The sequence below is a fragment of the Sus scrofa genome, chromosome 1 (assembly GCF_054392235.1).
Source record: "Sus scrofa isolate SSC_HxYL_T2T_F1_AM1 chromosome 1, Sscrofa_HxYL_maternal_Yorkshire_Landrace_v2.0, whole genome shotgun sequence".
Taxonomy (NCBI): Eukaryota; Metazoa; Chordata; class Mammalia; order Artiodactyla; family Suidae; genus Sus; species Sus scrofa.
Window position 1 is genome coordinate 126,776,858 of NC_139383.1, and position 21,126 is coordinate 126,797,983.

The following is a 21,126-nucleotide window of genomic DNA, read 5'->3' on the forward strand; positions in this document are numbered from 1 at the left end:
AAAGCTTAAGCTTCCCTCAGCTTGACTGAACTTTGAACAAACTTCTTCCTGACTCTAGGTCTTAACACCCCTGTCTTATTTTTAGATCATTGTCTTTTTTTTTTTTTTTTTCGTTTTTTAGAGCCAAATCTATGGCATATGGAGGTTCCCAGGCCAGGGGTTGAATCAGAGCTGTAGCCACTGCCTACACCACAGACACAGCAATGCCAGATCTAAGTCAAGTCTGCGACCTACACCACAGCTCATGACAACTCCGGATCCTTAACCCACTGAGTGAGGCTAGGGATTGAACCTGTGTCCTCATAGATTCTAGTCAGATTAATTTCCACTGAGCCAAGAAGGGAACTCCTAAAGCACTTTCTTAAATTTTTTTTTTTTTTTTTTTTTGGCAAATTGTTTGCTTGGGGAAACTTTTTTTTTTTTTTTTTTGCATTTTCCATGATTGTAAGAATTTTTGGTTACTTTATCAGATATTTTGATATCTTGAGGGTTTGGAAAAGAAACACATAGGTTGGGGGAGTGGCTATGTGATTAGGGAGAGGTGTAGATTCTTTAAATTATTATATGAGTTTCAGGTATACAGTTTTATAATTTGACATCTGTATACACTACAAAGTGATCCCCACCACAAATCTAGTTCCCATCCATGACCATATAGTTGAAGCCCTGTCTCATACACATTCTCTCTCTTTCCTCTGCAACATTTTCTCCACAGAGTGATCTTTCTAAATCAGAAATTCTATCAGATTATATACGATGCCTAAAGAATGAAGTGCAAATGTTTCAGTGGGCATTAAAGGCCCTCAGCAATCTAACGTTAAACCCAGTAACGCAACTTCTTCTGACATTTCCATCTTTCAGTTCATCTGCCCTATTGGTAAGCAGACTACCTTACCCACACTTTGAACTGATTTTTGCATTACTTCTCCTTGTTTTCACTTAAATGTCTTCCCAGGCCTAAGGTAGTTTTCCCACTATTTCTTGGACTTTGAAAAATATTACTCATTCCTAAAAGCCCTGTACTTTTTGGCAAGATTCCATGAGCCTTTAAAAAGTATCAATCACTTTCCCCTCTTCAGTCTCAAAATAAATTTTTAAGTATGAACTCCTTTGACACTTATTCCATTTGGGAAGTGAGTTATTGTTATTGTTACACATGGTTATGTGACTATCCCATTAGACTATTAGCCCAGAGAACAGAGGTCAGCATGTATCTTTCAGTCCTTCTACTACTTGTCATAGTGCCTTACATGATGAATCACAGAAATATATCTTAAATGAACAAGTGAACCAATAACAGAATACATGTAATAAAAAAGAAATATGCATTAGCATATTTATTTTGCCAGGCACTGGCTATGGTGAAGAGAGTGTCTAAGATCAAGAAAAAAAAATGATCTAGATAAACATCAATTTCAAGAATAACTGATTTGCTACTTTGTGTCTTAGGATAACTCACTAAATAAGTTTCCTAAGGGCTTTTCTTCAAAGTTGAAATACTAACCCCCACCTCATGAACTTTTCCTCCTCCCCAACTTTGCTCTACCCTGGTGTTTTCAATGCCCATCGAGATGATTTATCCAATAAAGGTACTTAATTTCCTTGATGCCTAGCCATCTTTGTATTCGATGATGTGCTATAAAAACATCTTCCAAAAGAAAAAAAAATAGCCTTGATTTTTATCATTTTCCAATTTCTATAATATAAGTACTCTCAGTATTTCCAGTTTTAAAGATGGATATATTCGACAACCAGATTGCAACATTCCTGAAAACTCAGCAATTGCTGTGCATTAGCAGGTACAAATTAGCTCCAGTGCACCACTGTTTTACATTCAATTTTCAGCAATCTACTCCCAGAAATACATATTGGACTTGAGACTTCCCCTTTGAAATGTTAACTAAATGTATGATGATCCTACCCAAATCCTTTGTCTCCGTCTCTCTCATGGTGCCACTTATCAAAGCAGACCCCATGGGTGAATCACTTCAACTTTCTTTTGGCAGCATCACTTACATACAAATTCCCTAAGTCTTCCATTCTCCGCCCCCCATTTTATTTTTTTTTGCAAAATTTCAGCCTAGAGTTAATCCACCCTTTTGCTGTATTTGTTTCTATATCAGTATCTGAATGCTGAAAAATTCTGAGAAAAATTCACATCCATACGAGTTATTATGACAACAGATTTATGCTTCCTCATATCAAATGAGACCTTCGTTTTGCTAGGAATTTCTCTTACATGACCCTGAAGTATTCATCTTTCTATTCCCTTCATGAGCCTACCCAAACCTCTGCTAATCTCCTCTGCCTCATGCATATCTATCATAGCTCTCATATTATACACATGAGCATTTTGTATTCTGCAGACAACCACAGAGATTAGGGGAGTAAGGTATGACTCCATCAACTTTTAACTCCTGTATCAAAAGCTTAGTGTCCTCTGTAAGGACTCACTTTTTCCTCAAATTTCAGAACAGAACTTGTCCTTTCGATTTCTCAAGAATGTCCCTCCTGTCCTCTTGCCTACACTTAACTTCTATCTCCTCTGGGATATCAGTGCATCCTTTATTCTCCATCTGATAAATGTACAACTTCATTCCTGCAGCTAGTTCCTATCCTAACCATCTACACATATGTTCAAATTTATCTTACTAAACAATAAAAACTCCTACCCAACCAGGCAGTAAAAAATATTTTTCATGGCAAAATGTTCTCACTCTTGATCACTTTCTTAACCTTCTCATTTAAGTTGCTTAACAGAATAGTCTCTATTTCATCACCTACTTTCACCCCTTTTTTCATTTTTATTATAAAATACAAATATAACAGAAAATTTTATAGTTTTAATAAAAAGATGAATGCAAAAGAAGAAACAACAAAACATGGGCCTTAATCTCACAAAATGGCTGCATTTTGGCAGATTGTTTTATTTCTAAACCAGTATGTGTGTATGTGTACATGTGTGTGCATATTGTGTATGTGTGTTTGTGTGTGTTTTCAATGTTAGATTATATATACAGTTTTGTATGTACATATTTTCATTTGTCATTATCATGGGTATTGCTCAATTACATAAACTTTTCTTTAAAACTTGATTTTTTTTTGGAGTTCCCGTCGTGGCGCAGTGGTTAACGAATCCGACTAGGAACCATGAGGTTGAGGGTTCGGTCCCTGCCCTTGCTCAGTGGGTTAACGATCCGGTGTTGCCGTGAGCTGTGGTGTAGGTTGCAGACACAGCTCGGATCCCGAGTTGCTATGGCTCTGGCGTTGGCTGGTGGCTACAGCTCCGATTGGACCCCTAGCCTGGGAACCTCCATATGCCGCGGGAGCGGCCCAAGAAATGGCAAAAAAGACCAAAAAAAAAAAAAAAAACTTGATTTTTTATGACTGCACTATAATTTGGGGAATACCTGAACCCTAGTTTACACATCTTTTCATACATGACATTCACTGAAGATCTCTATGAAATTAGGCTTTAACCTCAAAAGCTTCATTAGCAATGACCTCCTAGTCACCAAAGCCAATGGGCTGATTTCTCTCCCCATCGAACTTGAACTTTTTACAACAGGCAACAACGTGATATACTCCTCTTTTCTTAAAATACTTTTACCTTGCCTTTCATAATGTTGGATTTTTATTAAAATTTTTATAACTTTTATCTTCAGTGAACATTTCCCCTCCTCTCCACACCAAATGGTTCTGTCCTTTTCACCTTATTCTTGAACATTTTGATCCAAACAATGTTTTTAAATGTCAGTTGCAAGCAAAAAGTCTGATTTTGAAAACGTAATGGTTTGGTTTCCCTTTCTTAAACATTTATTTGTTTTACAATCCTCCTAGGGCAGAACACTTTTCCACTGGTTTGTTTTTTGGAGATTCAAAACGTCTGCATTACACCTTTGGGAAAGATAAAAAGGGGCCAATACAATGATGTTTCTGAGTCACAAGTTATGGTATCAGCTTCAGGTAAATAAGAACTTAAGACTCTAAGGTGGAGGTGGAAAATACACATGGCATTATTTTCAACAGGGGGAGAAAAATCTAGTCAAATTTACACATCAAATCACCAAGTTATCAAGACGTAGTTTGAAGAAAGATTTCTCTTTTGGTCCTCTTCTACAGTAAGTTGTTTGATGTACACAATGAACTCTGTTATAACTATGCTGCTATGAAATGCTGCAAAAGAGTGAAATCAATTCGGTTTCTCTCTTTGGGTCAGCATGAAGTAAAGGAGCATGCTATTTCATTTTCCTCCAGGTACCTTTTATGGTAGAAATTAATCATATAAATACATCTTCTTTATCAGAGGCAGAAGGCTCAGTGTTCCACAAGGTTGGCTTATTCGCTACAATATACCCAGGCAGAATATTAAAAGCAAAACAATTTCACAATACTGAATGCTTTATGTTACCGGTAAAATCCCAAAACAATGAATACTGTTACCAAGATGAGGTTTTTGTAACAAAAACTGTTCTATGATCTGGAAATGGTCAAAATAGTATTTTGGTGAGCAGGCCAGAGAATTTTCTTTGGTCTGAGCTCTTATAAGAATCAATCTAACAAAAGTAGCTTATGATATATGGTTTATCCTGTAGGTAGGCAGGAGAGATGAAATTCTCATACGTTATATTTGTAGAGCACTTTCCTCTCTTTCAAAATATCTTTTACCTCATTTGATTTTCATCGTAAGTGTGAGAAACATGTTAAGCAGTAATTGCTGTCCTCATTGGACAGATAGAGAAATTGAGGCTTGAACTGACTTGCTAAATGTGAATGCAAATGCAAACCCCACCACTCCTAAGACAGATAGTGTTCTCTTATACTAGTATTTATTTTGATTTGTCATTAAATAATTACTTTTTCCTTTGATTCATTCCAACTCATTTCACACACTTCACATACATTTTCATTTAGGGAAAAGGACTGGAAAAGAGTAAACATAGCCGCACATTTTTTCCTATAGGCTTTACACCCTTTTATTTGCTGGGGCTCATTTGTTTATATTCTATGACACAAACCCCCAAATTTGATTTCTAACGACATAATAATCAATAAAATATATTCTATGTATCAATCTGGAAGTGCAGTGAATAGAGTATAGTGTCCTGAAATGGATCTTAGTTTCCTCCATAAACAAATGAGAATAGAACTACCTGTCTCACAGGGTTATTGAACAGAACTACTGCCTACCAATTGCCTTGCCAAAAACCTTGGGAATCTTCTCATTTTCCCTTTTCCCCACTGTTTACATACCTAAAGAACCAAGTGCTATTGATTCTATTCCCTGAAAAGCTCTGGAATTCGTCCTTTCTACTCTACCTCCGCCGATTCTTACTTTTCCACCATTTTTACTTTTCTGTGTGTTCTTGATGCATTTGAATATTTCAGATGGAAAGTCTTGAGGAGGTATGGATACTTCTCTTGCATTCCTTATGCACCTAACATCTTCTTTTTTACTTACATGATATGCCCTTTTTCATCAGTACCAGTAGAAACCAACAGGAAGTGCGACTGGAACCCAAAAGTTTCCAGAGAAGCTCACGTTTACCAGGGAACGTTATCTGACATGGTGAAATCCCAAATTTGCATACATGGAGGATTTCCTATAAAATCCTGGTACTCTGTCACAAAATGTGTATTTTCCCCATTGGAAAAGTTATTTCAGATATGAAGGTTTAACCTAATAAGATGTCTACTGACTGTGAAATAAAGGTATTTCACTGAACACTTTTCAAATAAATTTTAAGCTTGAGTCTGTTACACAAAGAGATGCTCACTAAGACATACCTTCTGCAGTAAGATCCTAAGAATATCCAGATTGCAAAGCTCCTGGAAAATCTAACTCCCATAAGTTACAAGGAATTTCCAAGTTTAAGAAATAATACTTACACCAAAGTTGGTAGCAGCAAATCGATCTGATGCAGAAACCTGTACATTTGTTGAAACAGTTGTGTGAGCATAGAAAGCATTTATATTTGCCAGCAAGGTGCTCATTACAGCAGGGACACCGGGGCACATGTACTTGGAAGACAGACATGAAAAGTGCCTGCAAGATGAAAACATTAAGTGCTTTAAAAACAGAACCTAGTTAATTCACATAGCAATATATCCTATAACATCAGCAATTAAATAATTCCTCAACTCCATGAAAAGGAGAGAAAACTCCTATAATTTCTTTTTTTTTTTTTTTGTCTTTTTTTGCTATTTCTTGGGCCGCTCCTGCGGCATATGGAGGTTCCCAGGCTAGGGGTCCAATCGGAGCTGTAGCCACCAGCCTACGCCAGAGCCACAGCAACTCGGGATCCGAGCCGTGTCTGCAACCTACACCACAGCTCACGGCAACGCCGGATCGTTAACCCACTGAGCAAGGGCAGGGACTGAACCTGCAACCTCATGGTTCCTAGTCGGATTCGTTAACCACTGCGCCACGATGGGAACTCCCCACTCCTATAATTTCTAATTGAAAGAAAAAGAAATTTCAGCCTTTCAAAAAGTTCTCATTCACAAATGTGAAGTGGCTTAACTAGAATGCAATTCGTCACAGGGATATATGCATAATTTCTTTCAATTGGGAGAGTGTTGTGTGTACACACAAAAACTGCCACTTCCGGTGGAATCTAGCACTGCTGAAAAGCAATAAACAGGAGTCTCCCTTACTCTACCAACTCTGTCCCCCATTATTTCACTCCCTAAAATGCTATATTCCCTAATCAGAATGTTCTTTCACACTTGTATTCTACAGAACATTGATGAAGTAACTGTCATTCACACTTGTATTTGTATTGTATTTGCATTATCTTTCACACTTGTATTTCATGGAACATTGATGAAGTAACTGTCACTGCACACTGATTACACTAGTGAATTTAACATCTGACTTGAGTCCAGTCTGTGAGCTTTTGTCATAAAGAATGTCTTCCATAAGCAGTTTGCTTTCCACGATTTTGCTAAAACCAGGATTTAATTAAGCAAATAGTGAAGACAGACTATTATGCCAGCTTTAGTCTTAAAGACTATTTCTTTTTTAAGCCTTGAATAACAGTATCATTTACAGATATCAGAAGCATCAAGGGTTCAATTCTGTTACTCCTCTCAAGGAATCTTGTTTCATTTGAACTCTAACAAAAGACTTAAAAATAGAAAGCACGGTTTATGATAAAAGTGAAATGATAAAACACACATGGAGGAAAGAAATTTTCAGTACATAATCTGATCCTCCTTTGCTCTCCTATGTCATTAATTTACCCACGACCTAAGCATCTCTGAATTTTGTCTCACTGGACACAAACACAAAATGTAACCACATAAATAAATGCCCTGAGTGACACTTCAGTTGAAATGGCTGGTGATCCTGGAAATGGTGGCCGCTCATCCAGCTAGTCATATTATTAGCTAATAATAAGTAAGATAAAGTTTTAAACATGATCTTTGAGGACTATAAATAACAATGGATGTCATAAGAATTATAGGATTTATGCAATTTAACCCCAGAATTAGATTGCATCTTTTAGGTAAATGATACCTATTTTGACTTTATTAGACACTAATTATAGTTAATGCCTATTAAGAATACCACTAGTAATATAAATACCTAAAAATAGAAAATTAAAAAAAACCTAACACTATGGTATTACTTTTTTTCTTTTCCAACAATTCACAAATAATTATATTTGTTAGCCTCAAGACAGAGATCAAGCGTTATGGAATATTTAAGGCCTAAATGTGATGATATGAGGACGGAAAAAGGAAAACAAAACATACACACCTTGAGGGAACAAGAGCTAGACAAACACCAACTGTAAAAATAAACTGGTAAGAAACTCAAAGACCAGAAGTTGATTTTCCTGAGCACGCATTATCTATTTAAAGGGATACTGGACATCACCAGAATAAATAATCTTGTTCTTGGTTTAAACAAGTATTGGTGTCCTCCTAACACAGCTGTGCCATTTAGCTCTTCCTTCTTGTGGCTGCCACTCTGTGATTTTTGGTGTCTGATTAGAGAGGCAGCAACAGTTCAGCAGGTACTTTAAGCAGAAAAAATGGAGGAACATATGAACATATGGCTTAAGGTGCTCACAGTGTGAATTTCATAAATGAAATACAAAGTTTTATTTTGAAGATGATGCAATTACTGAACACTGCTCACTGCTTATAAGCCGTCTGAGGGAAAAATGAGTGTAATATGGGAAAACTGGGGATATCAACAACCAAGCTCAGTCTATTATACACTTTGAGTTGATTCAGTCAATACCTTAGTGATGAAAAGGCCCTATGAAATTGTGGATCCCAGAGAAATGTTTTATAACCAAAATGAGAGATTTAACAAATAATTTATAAGTTAGATGTGACAATTCATGGGTAATCCAAGTAAAGGCATGTAAATAAATGTAATTTAGAGTTGAGTATCATACAGTCCTTGGCATGCATTAATCATTAATACATATTATTCACAAAAAAATTGGAAAACAGTGAAAATAAATTGCTGTTCACATTTCCAAGTTTTCTTTAAAATTTGATTTATAGCCAAATAGTAGGCTTATAACACTTTCTTACACTACTCTTGATTAGAAATAGAATTGATTCTAGTGTTTGTCTACTCTATAACTTTTCATCTATTTTTCATATTAAAAGCATTTGGCTAGAGTGTTCTTCCCTTAATGACTATGCATTTACTATATTCTGTGACTATTCTTTCCAATACAGATCTGGAGTTGATTAAAACATGGCCCTGATGTAAAAAGTGCATCCCCTAATTGAGAGGTATGCACATTAAACCCTCATTGTGTCATGTAAGAGAAAGTGCTATTACAGAGGGTATGTAAAGGTTTGGGTGGCCCATGGGATAGAAGAGTCAGGCCAGGATATAAAGGGCAAAAGCCCAAAGGATGAGTTTAGTCCCCTAGTGGTGAACTTATCACAGGAGAAACATCTGCACCAAGGTCTAGAGGAAGAGAGGTACATAATAGCCATCCAACAGTGGAGAGTTTCGTGTCCCTAGAACTTATTTGATAAGTATTTACTGAGCGTGTCTGAGGGCTAGACACTCTATTAGGCTCTGGGTATGTAATAATGAACTCACAGTGGGAGAATCAGTCACACAGGGAATGTAATACATTTATGAGAACATGATGAGAAAGGAAAGAGTAACAGAGTAAATTTGGTCATCAGATTAGTGTCTGTATTGTAGCTGGTGGGGATGGTGAGGGAAGACTTTCTGACAAGAGGCTGGGCTAAGAGTTAGTGGAAGAATAAGAGATGGCCAAATAAACACAGGGCTTGCTATCACTGATAGATAAAGAAGGCATTCCAGAGGAAAGGAATAATACGAACCAAGGCACAATGGAAAGAAATAAAATATTGTATACAGTGAACACTAGCAATTTTAGACTGGTGGAACCCAAATTTCCAGGAGAACACTCTAGGCCTTAAATGATCAGATAGTCTTATGCAATATGTTAGGATAGTCTTGTGCAATAAGCTAGGCAAATTGGACCTGTTATATAGGAGACATACACACATACACACACACACACACACACACACACACATATTATATAGATCCAATATAGGTCAAAGTTTTGTTTTTCAAACAAAATTCCAAATCGTACAAGATTAATGTAAGTGAAAAATCATTTCCAGCAAACACTAGTTATTTGCATGGAGCAGGAAGTATGGTCAGAGCTGAGTTTTACATAGATTTGGTGGGAGGGGATTCTAGGAGGATGAGCTTAATGATGGTAAGACCTAGAGGAGTCCAATCAGGAGGTTACAAAGATAAGAGATGATCAATGCCTGAACTAGGGCAGTAGCTGAGAGAGGAGAAGGGAAAGTGTCTTGAAAACACCGAGAAAGGAAAAACTGTCAGGACTTGTCACTTGATAAGGAGTAAGAGATAAGAAAGAGAAATGGCTATGTTCCAAGGCTTCAGTTTGGGTGACCAGGTGAATGGTGCTTCTGCCAAGTGAGCTAGGAACAAAAAGGAGAAAGGAGCTATAAGTTGGGGATTATGCGTTCAGTTGAGTTTGAGCTTAAGGTGCTTGTAGAGCTTCCATACAGGAATGTCCACATGGTTACTAGAGAGATAGGCTGGACACATCAATTTGGGAATCACTTCAAAAAGCACAAGAGTGGATAAGACCCTTACAGAATTGTGTAGCATGGAGGGAAATGTGACAGAATGGAATCTGGAAAACGTCAATATATAAGGGACTAGCAGAAGAAAAGTAAGCAGCTGAAACCAAGTTTTAAAAGATAGGTAAAAGGAAAGCCAGGACACCAGAACTAGGGAAACCAGGGGAATAAGAAGTTTGAAGAGTCAAGGATGCCTGATGCTGATAGGTGCACTGAAAGAGCTTATAAGGACATATAATAACTATTGGCTTTGACAAATTAATATCATTGTAACGGTAACAAGACCAATATATTGCAGTAGCAGGGGAGTGCACCAGGGGGATATAGGGTGAAAAGGGATATGGTAGTACAATATGACCAAGGTGAAATGGATTAAGGCCAGATTCTGCTGGTCTCTTGCAAAGGAGTTCTGACTTTCCTATGTCATTTTACGAAATTAGCTGAAGTTTTTGCAACGGGACCTGATACTATCAGATGAATCTGGAAAGATGACTCTGAAGCTATGTAAAGGTGGGCTGAAATGAGTGGGTATTAGAAACAGAAAAACAATTTAGGAGATGTAGAAGCACAAAATGACATTTCTACCCTGCTTCCAAAATGACTAAACACTTTACATACTGCAGTCAGAAGGAACAAAATATTTTGCACCTTGAAATAACCTAAAAATCACAGAATCATACTGTTTCTTATATTCAAATTAAAAACCTTGACTCTCTCTCTAAAAATTGAATTTCCTAGCAAAACTATTTTGATTGGGATTTTTATACACGTTATATCTGATGTATAATGTCTTCTTAGAGTATGAAAACCATGAGGAAAAGCGTGGGAACACCAGGTAAACTGGGTTGCCTCAGGAACTTTATGATATTGTTTTGTTTTGCCAGTACTTCTAAAGTTCCATTCCCTTTCTGTACATGTTTTAATTACACATTTATTTCCTTTTCTATTTTTTTTTTCTCCCTAAGGTCACAGAGCAATTATGGTGTTGAAGAATTGGAGTTCAGAAGTTTCCATGTGGTTCAGTGGGTTAAGGACTCAACTAGTATCCATGAGGATGTGGGTTTGATTCCTGGCCTTGCTCAGTAGCTCTGCTTGATGGCTTAAGGATCCAGCATTGCTTCAAGCTGTGGAGTAGGCCTCAGATGCTGCTCAGATTTGGTGTGGCTGTGGTGTAGGCTGGCAGCTGTAGCTCAGATTCCACTCTTAAGCCTGGGAACTTCCATATGCCACAGGTATGGCCCTACAAAAAAAAAAAAAAAATCAACCATAGAATTAGAGTTCAGGCCATGTAATTTCAGTAGCATCTCTCTTAATCACCAGGGTGACATTCTCCTAATTTACCCTTCCCCTTCCTTAATGTTATGTACTACTTGTGTGTGTATCTACTTCTTTCAGAATGTGTTTATTAGTTCATGCTTCACTATCATTTTATCCAGCCCACTTCTAGTGTAGTGGTTTCTCGTGCACAGGAGTTGGCCAGTAAGTGTCTAATGAAAACAAATGAAAGAAATATGAGTCAATAGTGTTTATGTAGCATTAGACTGTTGAGGACATGTATGTGGTTACCTTGAAGATGACAGTTTAACACAACATCCTAGTGCTTCATGAACACTGGCTTGACATGCATAGCAGTAAATGCCATAATGATCACAACTTTGAAGGTGAATTGTATTCTGCTTATAATTGGTATCCTGAGAGCAACATTTTAAATTTTCCAGAGCATTAGGCACACATTCATCTTAGATATGTGACAGAAATACTTTACTTTCTGATTAAAATTTAACTGAGATGTTTTCTGGGGTATGGTTGGAGGTACCCAGCTGTGTATGATCTACACCTCTGAACCTCACATGGAAATAGCTAAGAAAACCAAAAAAGTATGTAGAGCAGCTGGATAGGTTGAGAGATATTCAGTGACTAAGCAGTGTCTACACTCCTAAAATATTATAAACAAAAAACTGCAAGAGAGACCAAAGTCACAAATGTGACTCTCCTAAATTTGGTGACAATTAAGTTGAATTTGCTTCAATATACCTAAAGATTAGATGCAATACTTGGGGAAGTAGCTGTCACCTTTTAGAATTTATATTAAAATGTTCTTCTTAGAATTAGCAACACAGGAGTTAAACAATTGGAATACCAAGATTAAAAGTTTAAGTATTTGATATTAATTAGAAAAAATAAAACACTGAAACTCAGAAGCAGAATTTCCAAGTCATTCTAGGAACTATAATTTTTACATGGTTGGTAAAAACACCTGTTTTTCTTTAGAAACTTTGATCAGGAGCATGGTAAGTTAAAGCAGTAGCTATGGGTGCCGAAACAAAAACCTAAGCTGAACTTGCCCTTTCACACTCCCTTTTCACCCTAAATGGTAAATGATTAGGCAGCTGGTATGATGTAGGTAGTAATATGCATCAAAGTATACATTTCTTAGATATCTGAAGGACAAAGAAAAAAGGGACAAATTTCAAAGAATTAAATGTATTCATTAGGGTAACCGGCTTCTTAGAAATCTTGCAGAAATTGTCAGCCAAAAAGCTTTTTTTTTTTTTTTTTTGCTCTGTTTGCTCTGTGTATGTGTGTCAGGGGTGAGATCTGGGTGGCCAATTTAGAGTTATAGGTACCATGGCATAGAGATGATTCATTCTAATCCTAGTTCTGTTCTGTGACCATAGACAAATAACTTCATCATCCTAGATTCAGTGTCTCCATCTGTAAAATGAAAATGCTAGAAGAACTAATGTAACCAAGCAGAGCCTGTGGGGTTTCTGGGCACAAAAGCCTTTTTGGTGTTTTAGGAAATAGGCCTCGGTCAGCCTCCATGGCCTTCCCTGAATTCCAAGGGACAGGTTCAGACAGTTGCTGATGAGGGAAGGACAGGGATGCAGAGACAAGGGAGGAACAGTAGGAACAGTCTAGAAATAGTGGTGCAGCCTTGGGGCAGGGTCTTGTCTCCCCCTCGAGGGATACACATAACACTATCTTTGAGCTCTTCGGCAGAGCTAAAATCCCCAACAAACGAAAGATGTTAACTACTCGATTTCATTCCAGAAAGAAGAAAAACCACCACAATCAGTCTCAGGACCACTAAACACCAGTTTTGGAGAATGCAAGTTTGCACACATACCCTAAATCCTTGTCTGTGGCCCAATTTTCCACTCCCTACCTTGATGACTAAAGATTCCCCCAAAGAAAGAATTCGTATTTGCTGTCACCCCTGATTTTTATTTGGAAAGCTGTTTTTCTCCTTTTTTTTTTTTCTACAAAACTCCCCGTAATTCTCCCAATGGAGGGTACAATCTTTAAGGCATTAGCCTGCTATGGCCTCCTTTGCCTGGCAAACTAATAACAGCTCTCTTTTTCTCCTTCACCCAAAACTTTGTCTCCGCATTTCTATTGGGCACCCAAAGACAGAGGCCCCAGTCTGCAGCACTAATGCTTACAAATTCTAATATGCTCTAAATCTCTGAATACAGATAACACATCGACTTTAGCCATACACATTACTTCTTCCCACCATTGACACTTGATTCTGCTAGAGCCTGTGGTTAGCTGGGAAGAGCAGGAAACAGGGAACAAGGGAGTCATCCTAAGGCATTCTTTGCCCTTTGAGCATTTTCAGCTAAGAGACCTCTACATGGCCTTCAATTTGGCAGTGTTTGCCCCTGAGTTTGTGTGTACCCATGCTTTATGCATGGTTACTATCAAGGTGAACCTTCTTGCCTCCAACCATCTCCTTGAAAATCATTTCCTTTTAAGGCTGCTGTTCTAACACTACTTCAATTATTCCCGGGGGTGTGGGGGGTGCAGTGGTGCAGCCATAGGGCAGGGTCCTGGTTCAAAAAGAACAATTAGTAATTTAATATGACTGAGAATATATCCCTGTAGCAAACCACTCCCTCAAAAATACGCCCTCAAATAAACCAAAAAGCACTAATGAGTAGTCTCAAAATGTTTAACATTTCCCTATAAAAACATGATTAAAAAACAATGGATTGTGAGTTCCTGTCATGGTTCAGTGGTTAACAAATCTGAATAGGAACCATGAGGTTGCAGGTTTGATCCTTGGCTTTGCTCAGTGGGTTAAGGATCTGGCGTTGCCATGAGCTGTGGTGTAGGTTGCAGATGTGGCTCAGATCTGGCATTGCCATGGCTGTGGTGTAGGCCGGCAGCTACAGCTCCAATTGGACCCCTAGCCTGGGAACTTCCATATGCTGAGGGTGCAGCCCTAGAATAAAGACAAAAAGACAAAAAGACAAACAATGGATTAATAATACCAAAATTACTTGACTGCTTCTGCAAGAAAATGTAGTGTTAAAGCAATTGAACACATGGAATTTCAATGCTGTGTGAAAAGTTGAGTAACAAACTCCCAAAAGATGTCTAAATTGCCAGTTATTAGATAGTTATGGACATGTTTTCAGCTGAATAATTTCTATAACATTATCAATCATCATTCTCAAAATATTACTGGCAAAATACTGAGCAGTCATTTATTTCAAATAATACATCAGGATTCAGTGCTCACTTGCATTGTTTTGATGGAAACAAAAAATAAGACAAATATCTCACTCAGCTACCTTCTCTTGGACAATTGTTTCTAGTCACACCCATCTTGTGATTTCAAAGGATGGGAAATGCCTTCAATTCAAAAGATTTAAAGATCAATTATTATGAAAATAAGAGCAGAGTGTTTGGAAAGAAGCACCAATAGGAAAACAGTGTTTCTTATATCCTTAAGAAGACATTTCAAAGAAACAACATAAGATGAAAGACTGTCTATATTCCTAATATTAGAAGTATACTAAAATAAGATTTATCACATTTGCTCCTGAAAATTCAGACTAGCATGCATTTCAGTGACAAATTAATATATCATCCACAATTTTCATTAAAGAGAGATTCAAATATTGAAGGACCACTTCTCCCTTGGCCAAAAGTATCATAGCTTTTCATAGATGCTTGGATTGCTCAAGCTCAATTACAGAAGTTTTGAGTATCAGGGCAGTGGTGAGGGACAGGAAAGGAATGGAATGCACAGGCTTTAGAGGAATGATGGAAGTTGAAGAGCAAGTAAGGGTGGGACCACTGGCTGCCCATCATCATCCTCCGACACCTCCCCTTATCTGTGCCCAGACTGGTCCCTCAGTGTCTGTGCTCTTACAGCACCCATGCATACTCCACCCTAGTCTTACGTTATTATTTAATTTCTTCTTCATCTTCTCCCTAGGTTGGGAGTTCACTGGGGGCAAATCCTCTTTATTGCCATATCCCATTGTCCTATGTAAGTCCATATAAGCAGATCCTTAGAAAATGTCTACCAAATAAAAGAATTATGTCCTCTGGAACGTGGGCTCCATGAGACACTGAACCTTAACTTCTTGCTTGCTGATGTGATCTCAGTTCCTAGAAAACTTCCTGGTATATGGTAGGCACTCAATACATATTTCTTAAAGGAATCAATGATTCAATTACACAGTACTCTCCTTAGGAAGCAGGCTCATAGCTCAAAGAGCTACAATGACCAGTAAACTAGTCACTAGGCTTTAAAATCAACTGTATCTCAAAAGTTCTGGTTCAAATATGAATTAGATTATGATGATCAGTGCCAAAGTACAGGCTGTTTGTTAAGCCAGCCAAAGTGAAAAACACTGGCCTATTGCTTGTCTTTTACTTGGTATTATAGAAGCATGGTGGTAGTCTAACAGAATCTCAGATTTCGTGAGATTATGAAAATAAGAGCAGAGTGTTTGGAAAGAAGCACCAATAGGAAAACAGTGCCAAGTGAGACAACTTGGGCTTCACTTTAAAATAAATGAAAGACTCTCTAAACCCTCAGTTAAAATGTATTTCTTGACAGAAATCACTTCCAGAGGACAATTTAATCCTCAGTGCTTGACATGAAATTCCCTTGCTCCTGTTGGTCTGTCAGAACATTGTTAACAACACATGTATTCACGCAAGTAGATGGAAAGCCTCCAAAACTCTCCAAATCCTCCTGATGGAAACAAGTTCTATGCCTGACCTCATGCTAAACATGTGGAAGAGTGTGCTTCTTTGAAAAGAGAACAGACTCTCATTCTTATTGTCACAAATTGGAAAATTGCTTTTACGTTCAATGGATGGTTGAATTTACCACATGGGAACAAAATCTTCTAGGTCCTTGATCAATCACTTGCCTAAACAGGAAAACTGCAATCACTTTCCTCTTTCTCATGAATGCTCCAAAACAAAGATAGATTTTTATGCAATAAAGAGAGCTAATAAATTGTGCCCTCATAGAAAATGTTTTGTGGCAAAAGGAGAGAGCATTTACAGTAAGCAAGAGGTACCTTGGAGGCCTGGAAAGTTCAATATTAATGTTCAGATTATTTACAAGCAAAAGAGATTCAGGATCCTTCTTATGATGAGAAATACACAAGAGGAAAATTTAATAATGGACAACCAGACTCTCTGACTTAATACATACTGCCCCTTTATTTATTTCTCCTCTAAATACATCTTCAAAGAAATGGGAGTATACTTAAAAGAAACCAAGCAATCTCTAATAAAAGAGCATGATTATAAAGTCACCTGGGGATTTGGCTAAGCATAAGGGACTTTAAATACCAAAAGAAACTGTGATTTGATATATTTTTCTGATCAAATGGTGTCTAGGAAAGCCCACAACAATTAAGCAGTTTTGTCCTTTCTCAAACTTTTAAGTATCCTCATTGCATAGAGTGGACATTTGTTTTTTCCTTGAAGCTAAGTTTCTTAATTTTGTGTTTTTTAAAATTAAGAGGGAATACTTCTGAGATAGGCTTGATATATTTAGTTCTTGTTTCATTGTTTTTTGGGTTGGTTTTCTGGTGATGTTCTTTGGTCCCCTGAAGCAAGGTTTCAAAACAACAGAACAATACCAATTCAGCAGACAACAACTTTAAGTTCAAAGACAAGCTGGTCATCCATCATCTTTTTGCTGCTGTTGAATTATTCACTAGCCAACAATAGGCTAGGACTCAAATTACAGTTCAATGGAAAAGTATCATGTGGAAAATATCATCAAAATCATTTCTGAAAGTTATGTTTTAACACCTGACTCGGTAATATCAATACTGTGAAACTTCTCCAAACTACAGAAATGATCAATCAATACAGTATGCTCTCAAACACTTAAATACAACATAATTGGTAGAATAGATACCTACATTGGCTTAAACTTTTCAGTTCGACTTTGCTTGCTTTTGGCAAATGAAAATTTTAGATGCAAAGAGATTTTGAGAACACATGTAATTCTGATAAGTTCTGCTTCTGAGACATCAAATTACAAAATGTATTGAGTTTCTATCATGCATCCATAACTTATCATAAAGTAGTAATAAAAGATGTGACCCCTCAATTCAAGATTACAATTTGTAAATTTTTTGAAAAGAATTCAAATGACCCTCTAAGCAATTCCATTCTGTTACTGCTCTTAAGCATGGGTACACAAGTTACATATGGATATAAAATGAGTATGTATGTATTTTTCTAATAAAACAAGTAATTCTCAGCAACTAATGATCACTAATGAATAGCAAATGAAGAGGTCACATCTATGTTGGCAGAAATATTTTTTAGGAGTTATCAGATTATCAAGCAATAGGATTCTTAAAAAACTACTCTGGTAAGGTAATAAATTTTGTGCTGTCAAAACAAAAACTGCACTTGACAAAGTTAAATGGGAAAGGAACATTTTATTCAAGCCTATGCAATAGGGAAGAGAAACCAGAACTCAGTCTCAACTCAACTCCACTGAAATAAAAGATAGGAAAGTGTATAAAAGCTGGGGTGGATGGATGGAGGGAAAAGTTTCTAAGAGCTGGAATTGGGGGGAATCCTAGTCATCTGTGTTTTCTATTTGGTCTCATCTAAAGCAAAAGTAAATGTTGTCATCCTCATGAGAGGAGGTGGCATTACAAGTTGGAGTCAAACTCCTACCCAAGTTAGGCTCCTACCCTCCCACAGGTGATGACATTTGAAAAGAATGGCTCCCAGGTCCTTAAGAAAGCCAGTCGTAGGCTGAGAAACTGACGAGAGACTTTAAATAATTTTATATCTCAAAGGGATAGAGAAAAAAATTATAGTAAGTTTTATAAAATAAATGCTCTGAGGAAAGGGAATTCAGGGCCCTCTAAAGTCAGGCTTCCAGGATTCTGAGGTAAGGGTCAAGGTGAGGGGGAAGACAAGCATGTAGAGACAGAAAGAAGACTGTCTGAAGTTTTGTCAAACTGAGGGAAATGTCAAGGCCATCTTGGTCAGTCCTCCATGCAAAAGAAACATTTAATAAATAAACTATCAATAGCAAATCAAATGTGTAGCCAGCGATAGATGTAATCTGCCACACTTTGTTATCATCAAAGTGCATTTGTCAATTTATGCCAGGGAAAGTGGGCATTCTTTTTCCTTACGTTTATCTGTCTTTTTTTCACTCTTAAGATCGGCAGTTTGCAATCTAAGGTCCACAAAACAAGCTCAGCCCACAGCATCAGTTTTCAAAATAAGAGTTTAATCAGAGCACAGCCATGTCCTTCTGTTTACTTGGTGTCCAGGGCTGCTTTTGCACTAGGAATGGAAAGCTGAGCAGCTGTGAACAGAGACCTTAGGACTCCCAAATCTGAAACATTTATCCTCTGGCTCTTAATTTTTTTTTTTTTTTTTTTTTTGCCCACCCCTGTTTCAGACTGTTTTCTATATGAGCAGAGGCTTTGTCACAGGAGGGGACCCAATTAACCTGCAAGTCACTGGATAATAAAAAAGTTATCCAGGAGTTCCTGTTGTGGCACAGTGGTTAACGAATCCGACTAGGAACCATGAGGTTGCGGGTTCGGTCCCTGCCCTTGCTCAGTGGGTTAACCATCTGGCGTTGCAGTGAGCCGTGGTGTAGGTTGCAGATGCGGCTCGGATCCCGCATTGCTGTGGCTCTGGCGTAGGCCGGCGGCTACAGCTCCGATTGGACCCCTAGCCTGGGAATCTCCATATGCTGCGGGAGTGGCCCAAGAAATAGCTAAGACAAAAAAAAAAAAAAAAGTTATCCAAAAATATTTTTTATTATTACTGTTTAGTTAGATGAAAAGACAAATGAAGGTTAAGTTGAAGAATGGGTGATTCTTTTTTCACCATCATACATTTATCACACATTTATCATTTTTTCTTTAATAACATGATTGTGCTTCTCAGAATATTAGAAACATGATGACGAAGATATCTGACATTAGCTAACAGAGATATTTTGGAATAAATTTAACTATCCTTTCTTTTACTGGAATTCTTTCCAGAAGCTGGTTTTCTGTGGGCTCTTTCTTTGTTTTTGTTTTTTTGGTGGGTTTTTTTGGTGGGTGTTCATTGTCTGTTTTTAAACATAGTTCTCTTGGCAGTATAGTTCATTTACTTCAGACTGTTAATCATAGATACATTTTAATTGTATTCAAAATTTATCCTAATTGGTCTGATGAGTTCTTATGGCCCCTGACATGGGACAGAGGAGACGGTAATCACAGACTTCACCATGGCTGCCCGATTGCAGTGCCACCTGCCTCAAAAGAGTGAGCTCCCTGTTACTGCATGAGAGCAAGCAGAGGGATGATGACCACTGAAAGATGCAAAAACAGCATTTCCTGATTTGAAGAGACGTTCAGTTGAGTGACCTCTAAGTTCCTTCTCATGTCTGAGAATCTACAAGTCTTTGTTATTTAGCATTATGACATTCTGTAAGCTGAAAAAGCATACAAACTTTATCAGAATTTTAAAAAAATCATTCTTACACATGCAGATCTAGAAATATGACTGTTCTTTAAAGTCTATGAGCTGTAAACCTTGAAGATTTAGGTCTGATCTAATATCCATCAAGTTGGTTGAAAATGACTGTTTGAGCCAGTGTCTATTCTGTTCACATGAAAATATGGTCTGATCTTTAATATGAAAGAACAGTCTTTAATATATGTACATAAATAGTTTACATATAATGCATGGTTTATATCTGAACAAAATGTACTTACAAACTTAGACCAGGTTTCAAAAATTTCTAGGCAAGTAATAGCCCAATTCGAAATTCTTACTGAAACTCAGTAAAGAGCATGTTTCTGCATGGGGCACTTCAAGGGTACCACATATACTACAGTATTTGGGTCCTATGAGTGCTCAACAAATAATGGTTTTGTCAAATTAGCAACACTGACATAAATACAGGTTTAAAGTCAGGGTTGAGACACTGTAACAGCTCTAGATGTGTCCATGAAGCTAACAGGCTTTGTAACTTCCGACAACACACTTGAATCACCAGGCTTCCAGTTTTCTCAATTAAGGCATTGGTTCTCAAGGGTTAAGTGTATGAGAACCACTTGTTGGGCATATTAAAACACAAATTTATAGGCCTCACCCTCAGAGTTTCTAATTCAGTTGTTTTGAAGTAGGGTTGATAATTTGCTCTTCTAAGTTCCCAGGTGCTATGAATAGTTAGGGAAACACACAGGGGAACAGGATAAGATAATGGTAACACGTAACCAAATTCTCAGTACTTCAGAGCTGTAAGGGAGAGCGTAGCCAACACCCTATCAGTACATCAAAATATGTCTTTTTAATCAAAACTCCACTTGAATTAGAAGAAGGGAAATGAATACTCTACTCTTTTTTCTTTAGATTTCAGAGATTTTTGAACCTGTAAATGCTCTATCATACTTACGTCATAGCTTGGTAAATGGATTCAATCCCATATCGCATGGCAAATTCATCAACAATTTCTTGGGAAGCATCATCAAAGAAAACCTTCCAGGCTTCATCCCCTTTGACTTCTGGAATTTTCACTCCACCATTAGATTTCACTTCAGTCAAATAATGGAACAGATTCTAAAAGTAAGTGATTTTCAATTGCTCAGTAATTCCTCAGACTAGGCCAGATATTATTTAACTATAAATTTAAGTAAACTATACTTGCATTGCAGTTAAATCTAATATTTCTCTTGGCATCAA

At 37.4% G+C, this 21,126-nt stretch overlaps 1 protein-coding gene across 5 annotated transcripts in view; it reads right to left on the reverse strand.

Moving 5' to 3' along the window:
- The window catches only part of UNC13C (unc-13 homolog C), a 599,284-nt gene that overhangs the window by 287,995 nt on the left and 290,163 nt on the right, over positions 1-21,126 (reverse strand). For all 5 annotated transcript variants that reach the window (XM_084969723.1, XM_084969731.1, XM_084969719.1 and 2 more), the window contains 2 exons: positions 20,840-21,003; positions 5,890-6,046 (listed from right to left, as the gene is read on the reverse strand). In XM_084969723.1, the coding sequence (XP_084825849.1) occupies positions 5,890-6,046; positions 20,840-21,003 (321 nt within the window). The remainder of the gene's footprint in view (positions 1-5,889; positions 6,047-20,839; positions 21,004-21,126) is intronic.